The sequence below is a fragment of the Alligator sinensis genome, unplaced genomic scaffold (assembly GCF_000455745.1).
Source record: "Alligator sinensis unplaced genomic scaffold, ASM45574v1 scaffold628_2, whole genome shotgun sequence".
Lineage (NCBI taxonomy): Eukaryota > Metazoa > Chordata > Crocodylia > Alligatoridae > Alligator > Alligator sinensis.
This window is the reverse complement of record NW_005841833.1, coordinates 2,689,507-2,698,460: the sequence shown is the minus strand read 5'-3', so window position 1 is coordinate 2,698,460 and position 8,954 is coordinate 2,689,507. Positions and strand designations below refer to the sequence as shown.

At 45.0% G+C, this 8,954-nt stretch overlaps 1 protein-coding gene across 1 annotated transcript in view; it reads right to left on the bottom strand.

Annotated features, from left to right (window-relative positions):
* The window catches only part of SVOP (SV2 related protein), a 30,537-nt gene that overhangs the window by 10,105 nt on the left and 11,478 nt on the right, over nt 1–8,954 (bottom strand). The window contains exons 5-8 of the mRNA XM_006015151.2: nt 6,474–6,545; nt 5,840–5,964; nt 2,928–2,991; nt 1,111–1,236 (exon numbers count right to left, since the gene is read on the bottom strand). Coding sequence (XP_006015213.1) covers nt 1,111–1,236; nt 2,928–2,991; nt 5,840–5,964; nt 6,474–6,545 — 387 coding nt within the window. The remainder of the gene's footprint in view (nt 1–1,110; nt 1,237–2,927; nt 2,992–5,839; nt 5,965–6,473; nt 6,546–8,954) is intronic.

Sequence of the window (8,954 nt, the reverse complement as noted above, 5' to 3'; positions counted from 1 at the left end):
GAAAAACAATGGCAGTAGCTAAGGAAAAATACCAAACAATCAGTTATGCCCAAACAGGACATAAACACAGCTTAGACAACTCTTTTTAAGTTGTGTTTCAGTAGGACACGTCTACATAAGATGTTTACTGCACAGTTGACTAATTAGCTTGCAGTAAATTTCTTGGCATCTACATGTGCACCCCTATTAGGCTAGAGCAAACTAATTTACTCCACAGCAGGATAGTACTTGTAAAACACTCTGCAGCAGCACATGTGTAGATACTGCCCCGGCTAGCTGGGGCACGAGGGTGCTTCAGTGTGGGGGCTGCCTACCAGCTAGCTCTGCACTGAAGCAGCCTCATACCCCAGCCAGCCTGTCCGCAGCATGTTGAGTTGGGGGGAGCAGCCCTGGGCTGGTAGGCTGCCACCCCCCAGAGCCTTCTGCCAGCCAAGGTTGCTCCAACCCAGCTCAACATGGTGCAATCCCAGGCACATGTGTAAATACATGCCCAGAAGCAATAAACTCCAGTGCGATAAAAGATAAGCACCGGTGTTTATTGAAGTGCATTAATATGCATGTGTAGATGCCTTGACATATATATTTACCTAACAGCATACAGCAGCTCAGGTGAACACCAATTACATGAATTTGATAGAGTTTGAGCTGTAGAGATGTTGTATGAAGCAATCACATGAACGCTGAAGGCGCATTTTAATGAACAACAGATTAAACAGAATTTCTGACTTGCAGTTAAATTATTTGAGTCCTGAGAAGAACCAGAAAAGCAGCAATTGATTTTAATAAGAGTAAAAGGTTGATTCCACTGAATTCAACTGAAACTGGAGCAGGATGCTGGGAAGAGGAGTCCCATTCTGAATGTGGTTTCACAAAACCCCAACCATTATCGCTGTCCAGGAAGATATCAGGTAACAAGCATTACCTCATAACCTTACTGGGAAGGCTGTTACTAGCTCCCTGTTGAAAAAGCAGCATTTTTATCATTATTTCAGATGTACTAACAGAGTGCCATCAGGATACTCAACGCTGTCATGATTCAATTCAGTTGGACTGCATTTTTAGAGTGGCTTGTTAAATTTACTGCACATTTATCTTGTAAAGAATACCTACAAAACATAAGATGGCGAACAGCAAGAGTGGGAGAGCAGAAAGAATGAGCAGCCAGCGCCAGCCAAGGGTGGGCATCACAAACACAGCAAGGAGGACTTCAAAGACAGTTCCAAGGGCCCAAAAGACCTGCCAAAGCAATAAAGGAAATAGTCACAAAAGGGATGAGACAATATGGGGCTGCATGATTACAGAATGGGAACCAAACAGAGAAGAAGCATCTCTGTGAATGTATTCTTCCTCCTGCTGTTCCAAAGAGTGCAATGCAGGAGTGACAGTGAGACAATACCTGGGACGAATGAATATGAATGCAAAGAAAAATCCAGATGTTTATGAAAGGGATTTTCCTTGAGCTGCAAACACTCAGTTCTGAAAACTTAGCTCCAGCATTTTCTAGAAAGCTTTACTTAAAACACCTAAACCCTCCCTAATGGCTTCCATGTGAAGGGACATTCTTTGTTACTCATAGTGGAGGTTTCCTACAGTTATATTTCACCTTCAACAAGGTCACTCAGCTGATTCCATTTGTTAGAGCAGAATTACAGAAAGTAATGAAGAGTCACAGTTAATTGACAGTTCATAAGCCAAATTCAGCTCTGATTTACAGATGCAGCCTCATTGATCCCACTAACTGAATTTGGACTCCAGTATTTTACACTGAATGCAGTTTCATCAGATCAGGAACAAATGCCTTAAGATTCAGATGATTAAACCAGGATTCTGGGTTCTCCCTGCCTTGGCAGGATAGAAGAGCTTAAGGAAATAAAGATCATTAAAATGTGCAATTCCTATGACTTATAGTGCAATCAGAGCTCCGTCCTGCTCTCCTTATACAGGATAAACAATAAAAACCAACAGGTGAGCGCTTGGTCTGCATCTGGAAGATGGAATTGAGCCTCTTACTAGGGAGCCTGGAGCTGGCACACTATCAGAGATCCCACCCAGGCCAGTCCAACATTTTCTCTCCTTCCACTTAGAAGTTCAAACTAGTTTCCTGTTGACTCTTTATTCAACCCTTAGAATGAACTTCTGATCTTTCTGGGGGAATCACATGGACACCAGGGCTAGCTAAGTCAAGAGAGAAACTATGAGAGTAATTTGTCTACTGCTCTCTGATTACTTGAAATTAATTCTAGGCTATTCTCTGAGAACCTCAGGCTGAAATTCTCTGAGACGATTCATTTTGTATTTTCAAGGGGATTTGAATTCAGGGAAGACAGGATTTCACTGGGACAGCCTGTTGAGTACGGAGCAAGTAACAGCACAGCTCTCCCCTTCACAGTAACACTTGGCTGGCTTCAATCATCCATGAAGCAACCACACATTTTTGTTTTTACACGTTGACAATTAATGGGCCAAGTTCTGCTCTCACTGACTTTTGTATAGTTTTGGTTTAAGTTCAGAGAGCTGAATACAGCCCCATACTCTTTCTACCTTGTTGTGAAATGTTTAAATAAAGGAATAACGAGGAATAACGGCCATAAATTGACCGAGAGTAGATTCAGGTTAGACATCAGGAGACGCTACTTCACTGTCAGGGCGGCTAGGATCTGGAACCAACTTCCAAGGGAAGTGGTGCTCGCTCCTACCCTGGGGGTCTTCAAAAAGGAGGCTAGACAAATCACCTGGCCGGGGTTGTTTGACCCCAGCATTCTTTCCCGCCCACGGCAGGGGGTCAGACTTGATGATCTGCTCAGATCCCTTCCGACCCTACCAACTATGAAACTATGAAATAATCAGTGGGATTGAACAGATGTAACTGAAAGCAGAATTTAGGCCTCTGCCTTTATGGACTAAGCACACATGACCTCACTGCTCACCTCTATCAATAAAATGCATTTTGCTCTGGCTTTCATGGGAAGGAATTCAGCATACAAAGTTACCCTGCAAAGAAGGAATATTGAGAAAACAGTCATGTTAGCACATAGAGGTATATTGAGACATTTAATTTATTTCCTATTAAAGCTGCCAAACACCATAGTAACAACATAAAACCCCTTCTCCACCCACACAGCCAGCAGTGCTATAGACACAGGTCGGATTCTCATATCACTTACACCAGAACAATGCCATATACTTCAGCAGGGATTTTGCCAATGTAACAGAAAATATGATCTGCTCCTTTCTGCAGCATTGTAACCTCATACTCAAGATAGTGAACACAATCAACCTTTGGTGTGAATTTGCTCAAAAACCAGGGCACTCAAACTCCATTTTCAGCGTGGTCCACAGGATTCAGTGCATAATCTGAACAACTTTGGGGGAAGGTATCTCTCCTGGGTGTAACAGCTAACTAAAAGGATTTTGCACTGGGCCACTCTATGTTTTCATCCTCCAAGAGATGGATACTTCAAGGCTGCAATTGTTATTGCTCATATAAAATCATTTGCATTCTTTTATTAAGCAGGAATTTTAGAAATATCCTAGCTTGCCTGTGGAGTCTTTGTTCCCTCATTGTGCCAACGGGCAGTATTTGCTCTGTTTCCTGAGGATTAACGCAAGGGACACTGGCCAATCAAAGATATTTTTTCATCTGTGTCAAACCATCTGATAGGACTTTTGTGCTCCTGCTGTATTTGTATTCCATCCACTTGTCCTGTTTCTGCTTTCGATACTCCTTAAGGGCCAAATGATGCTGCCTTTGAAGTCCGTGGCAAAACTCTCGCTGATGTCAGGAATGCCAGAGTAAGTTCTGAGCAGCTTCCCAGAGCTCAGCTCATTGGGGGATAGAGTTGCAAATAGCATCACATTAAATCAGCAATTAAAAACAGGGAGAAATGGAGCTGAATGTAATGGGATGCAGAAAATTCCCACATATATATGGCACCAGAGGACAGAAAGTGATTGCTTTTGCATGTAGGCTGTTGCCTTTCTTTTACAGGAGTGTTCTGCACCTCCAGCTTTGGTATCTGAGGATGCTGTCAACATGAATAATCTTATCCAGCATCACACAATATTGCATGGATGATTCTCAAGGGAAGCCACAGGTTCTCAAGTGCAGCTAAAGGGGTTTCTGCAGTAATAGGTTTCCATCACACAGTACTTTATTTTAAATAGCATCTCTCATAAAAACTCTGTCCCCAAGTCCATTACAAAACGAAATAATACAATTACAAAGATAGCTAAATGACTCTACAGAAATTCCACCACTAAAAGGAAAAGGCTATAGCCTGCTCAAGAATAATAACAAGGTGGTTCTTTCTGCTGTCTTACATATATTTATCTTTTTGCCAATGGGCCCATTCTTTAAGGATAAAGAAACCATTCCTAACTCTGTAACTAGCTTTCTTTGAGTACCTGGATAAAACAGGTAGCCTCTCTGTAAAATGCAAGAACCTAGGCATACCTGTGCAGTGAAATAAAAATCAATAAATGATTACAGTTCAAAATATTAACAATTCTCATGCTTTGCTTCAATTGTTCTCCTGCCCCCTGCTAGTAATGCTCCTTGGGAACTGCATGGCAAGATCCAGCTCGCAGTCAATAAGTACACAACAGACTGATGGCTTTCCCAGCATAGGCACCTATTGCCTTCACATCTAGTGTTCGTGGACAGCAATGAAAGCAAATTAATAATAGTACCAGAGCTGAGGCCCCTTTATCTGGATTTGTGGGAACAGCACTAGAAACACCGCAAGCCAGGACAGGATATTGGCTTGCCTCACAAACAAGTCCAAGAGCCATCAATCAGAGTCGGGCTCCTCTTGTACTGAAATCGCACCTCAGTAGGGCACAGCATCAATTATTCATTAAAATAAATGGCTGAGGGGAGAGTGCATGGCTCTGCTCCTCCCTTTCCATTTACAATGAAAAGCCTGCAGCCAGGCGATTCCCGTGAATTCAGTCACATCAGGGAATGTCGTCTCGCTTCTTTGTTCGGCCCAGGGTGAGCCTAACCCATGGAAACAGACAAACCATTCTAGGTCTGAGACCCTCTGGATCTAGAGTGCCACTCTGTACCCATTTCACAGATGAGGCTTGGAACTGGGTAGAAATCTGAAGGTTCACAGAACACAAGGGGGTTGTGGCTCAGCCCTTCCTCTGATTTTTAGCTTTGATATTCTGATATGGTATTGTCACAACTCAGTGTCATCATTTATACACTCCTCTCTAGGAAAGAATATGGAAATGCAATGGCAATGCATTGCTCCCAGGCTATATTATGCCATGCTGAAAGTTTCACACTGTCTATTCTCCCCTTTCTGCTGTTGTAATGGTGGAGTGCTTGCGCTTTCTACCTTCACCCCATGTCCCAGATACTTGGAGGGATAGAGAAGGATCCTGCTCATTCTGCTCCGTCTGTGTGTGGTCAACAGATTTCCAGAGATTATCACTCCCGGTTAGAGCAGCAAAGTAAGTGCCAATTAAACCTACAGACCGTATCAGAGCCTCCTGCTCTAGATGCACAGGCTGAATCACAGTGGCATGTTAATTTAACAGAGGGAAACCTAATAATAGGGGGAGCCTGTAACCCTCCTGATCACATTGAATTCAGGGGCCCAGTTTATTCATAAAGAAGGAGGTACAAGTCCCTGGGGAGTTTAGTTACCTCCTCAAAGAAATATGATATTTCAAAAACCTTTGTTCATTTTAATATATCGGGACCAATATCCTTTGATGAACGTAGCTTCAGAGGGCATTAATAGAGCAACAGACAGAATTCTATGTCAGCATCTCTTTCAACACAGAAAAAACTGGAAAAGAAAATTTTAAAACATGAATATTTACTTACGACTGAGGCACTCCTCCAATCCCAAAGCCCACCAGTCCCCTGAGCACAAGGATCCAGCTGTACACTGGTGCAAAACCACTGAGAATCCCATAATACAGGGTCCATAACACACTGATCTTCAGGCCCTGTATTTAACCAACAAGCAGAAAAAGGATTATGCGGTAACATAAGTTAATGAGATAAAGACTGAAATGTAGAGTTCGCAGCTCAGACAGCCTATAAAATCCAAGAAGAACAGTCCTCTAAGCTTGGGAACCACGTGTTTCCCAAAGCCAGGCCAAAATCTGTCAAAGGGCACTGGAGAGCTGCACTTGGGATTGTGGCATGCAGGTGGTCTACACCAAGTTGCAATACCTGTGGTTTGCACAAACAAATACATATTGTGTGTGTGCAACACAGGCAGTCACGACGTGCTTAAGTGCCTTGCTGTACCAGTGCCCAGAATTTCATAGGGACTCTCATGGAAAAAAAATATGCATCACTTTACAACATGCCCGGACAGCTCCACTTCACTAGTCTCTATTTTTCTCACTCTTATTTACTGCAACCCTGTAGGGAAGCGTGGTATGGACTCAAGCAGTGTCCTAAAACAACAGTATGACAGAATATACTCTGGTAAAAGGGGGAGGCTTACTGTTTTTCTGCCGTACTGGTCTGACATGTTCCCCCAGAGCGTGGAGCTGGACATCATCCCCACAAACACTACCTGTGGAACAGAAGCAAGTTTTCCTCTTAACAGCAGGCATCAACAGAGAGTCAGGTAAGAGCAGAGAAAAGAAAATGGTGCAACTCTGCAATCAGACCAGAAAATCCAAACCCTCATTGTTACCAATGACTATTGCTGGGTGCCTGGGGCACAGTTCATCTGGGAAGAGATTATTAAAGGATATACATACAGTGAGATTGCTCAGCACTACCCCAAAATTTCCCTCCCATTGAGAGCCCTGGGATTTTTTCTAGTGACTTCACTAGGATCAGTTAGATCAGTGCCAAGTCCTTTTTTTTTTAAATCCCACCTATATATTTATGATAAACTAAAAAATATGACACAGTGGCTGGGTAGTGCAAGCTGCTAATAAACTGAAGGTCACTAAGGCTTTGCCTTAAGAGAGCATCTGCAGAAAGGGCATCCTGGGATCCTAGGCATCTGGAGATCAGGCCTGCAAGGTGTGAAGCCCCCTGGCTTCTATAGGGAAGCCAGTTGTTTGAAGGCAACCATGTGCCTAGGTTCTTTACACGATCAGTACCTTGCAAGCTACAGCTCCTCTGGGTATGAGCCCCAGCTCATCTCTAGCCTCTGACTGACAGTTTCACCAGGCAGCTGAGTGAGGTTTGGTTTCATTGGCAAAAATAGTGTCATTCATTGGAGGCCAGATTAGATTTTACAATTCTGGAGGAGTCAGTAAGAAGATTAAAATGTTGAAACAACCTGTACCCATCCCAGAAAAGAAAGATAGGGGCTGAAATCCTGCCCCATTCATGCCAATTACCAGATTCCCAGCTTCGCCCATGAGCCAGACCTTGAGGTCTTTGCTCAGTCAAAAGTCAGTGAGACTTTTGCCTGAGAAAGGGTGCTCACTTCTAAAAGGCACTAATGTATCAGCTTCCATCTCATACTGATTGCTACTCCACCCCCTGTTCATACTGAGCTAAAACTGTACTGTGCTGAGGCACTGGGCTTTTATTGGGTTTGATTTCAGCTGGGGCAGAGGCAGGTAGTTTAAACTGACTTTTTGGTTTAAAAGCATATTAGTTTCATAGTTGGTAGGTTCGAAAGAGACCTGAGCAGATCATCAAATCCGACCCCCTGCCATGGCAGAAAAGAGTACTGGGGTCAAACGACCCCAGCAAGGTGTTCATCCAGCCTCCTCTTAAAGAGCCAGCACCACTTCTCCTGGAAGTTGGTTCCACATCCTAGCCGTCCTGGCTGTGAAGTAGCACCTCCTGATATCTAGCCTGAATCTACCCTCTGCCAGCTTGTGACCGTTATTTCTAGTCACTCCTGGGAGTGCTCGGGGGAACAAGGACTCCCCCAATGCCTGCTGGTCCCCTCTGACTAGTTTATAAACGGCCACTAGATCCACCCTCAGCCTTCTCTTGTGGAGGCTGAACAGGTTCAGGTCCCATAGCCTCTCCTCATAGGGCCTGCCCTGCTGTCCCCTGATCATGCGGGTGGCCCTCCTCTGGACCCTCTCCATGCTGTCCACATCCCTCCTGAAGTGCGGCACCCAGAACTGGACACAGTACTCCAGCTGCGGCCTGACCAGTGTCACATAGAGGGGGAGGATCACCTCCTTGGACCTGCTCGAGATGCATCTGTGGATGCACAACAAGGTGCGGTTGGCCTTCCTGGTTGCATCCCCACACTGTCGGCCCATGTTCATTTTGGCATCAATAACGACTCCAAGATCCTTTTCTGCCTCTGCACTGACGAGAAGGGAGTTCCCCAGCCTGTAGGTCTGCTGCTGGTTCTTCCTCCCCAGGTGCAGCACCTTGCACTTGTCAGTGTTGAAACCCATCCTGTTCTCATCCGCCCACCCCTGTAACCTGTCCAGGTCCGATTGCAGCCTAATCCTCCCTTCTAGCGTGCCCACTTCCCCCCACTTCTTAGTGTCATCTGCGAATTTGAACAAGGTGCTTTTTACCCCCTTGTCCAGGTCGCTGATGAAGATGTTGAACAGTGCAGGCCCAAGGACCAAGCCCTGGGGGACCCCACTGCCCACACCCCTCCAGGTCGAATAAGACCCGTCCACCACCACTCTCTGGGTGCGGCCCTCCAGGCAGTTAGTGACCCATCTGACTGTGTAGGCATCGAGGCCACAGTCCCCTAGTTTTTTAATGAGAATGGGGTGAGAGACAGCGTCGAAGGCCTTCCTAAAGTCCAGAAAGACTACGTCCACTGCTACACCTGCGTCTAAGGATTTTCTGATCATTTGTGTATCTACAAATGTGTGCAATCACGCTGTGGCCCAAAAAGGCCATCAAAGTCCACTGGAGATAAGAGGGCTGGGGTTGGAGTTAACCTACATGCCACACAGCAGCAAAATACATAAGTAAAAGGTAGTCACCTAGTCGTATCCCAAGGCCGGTTTTCTCCTCCCCAAGCCCACCTGCA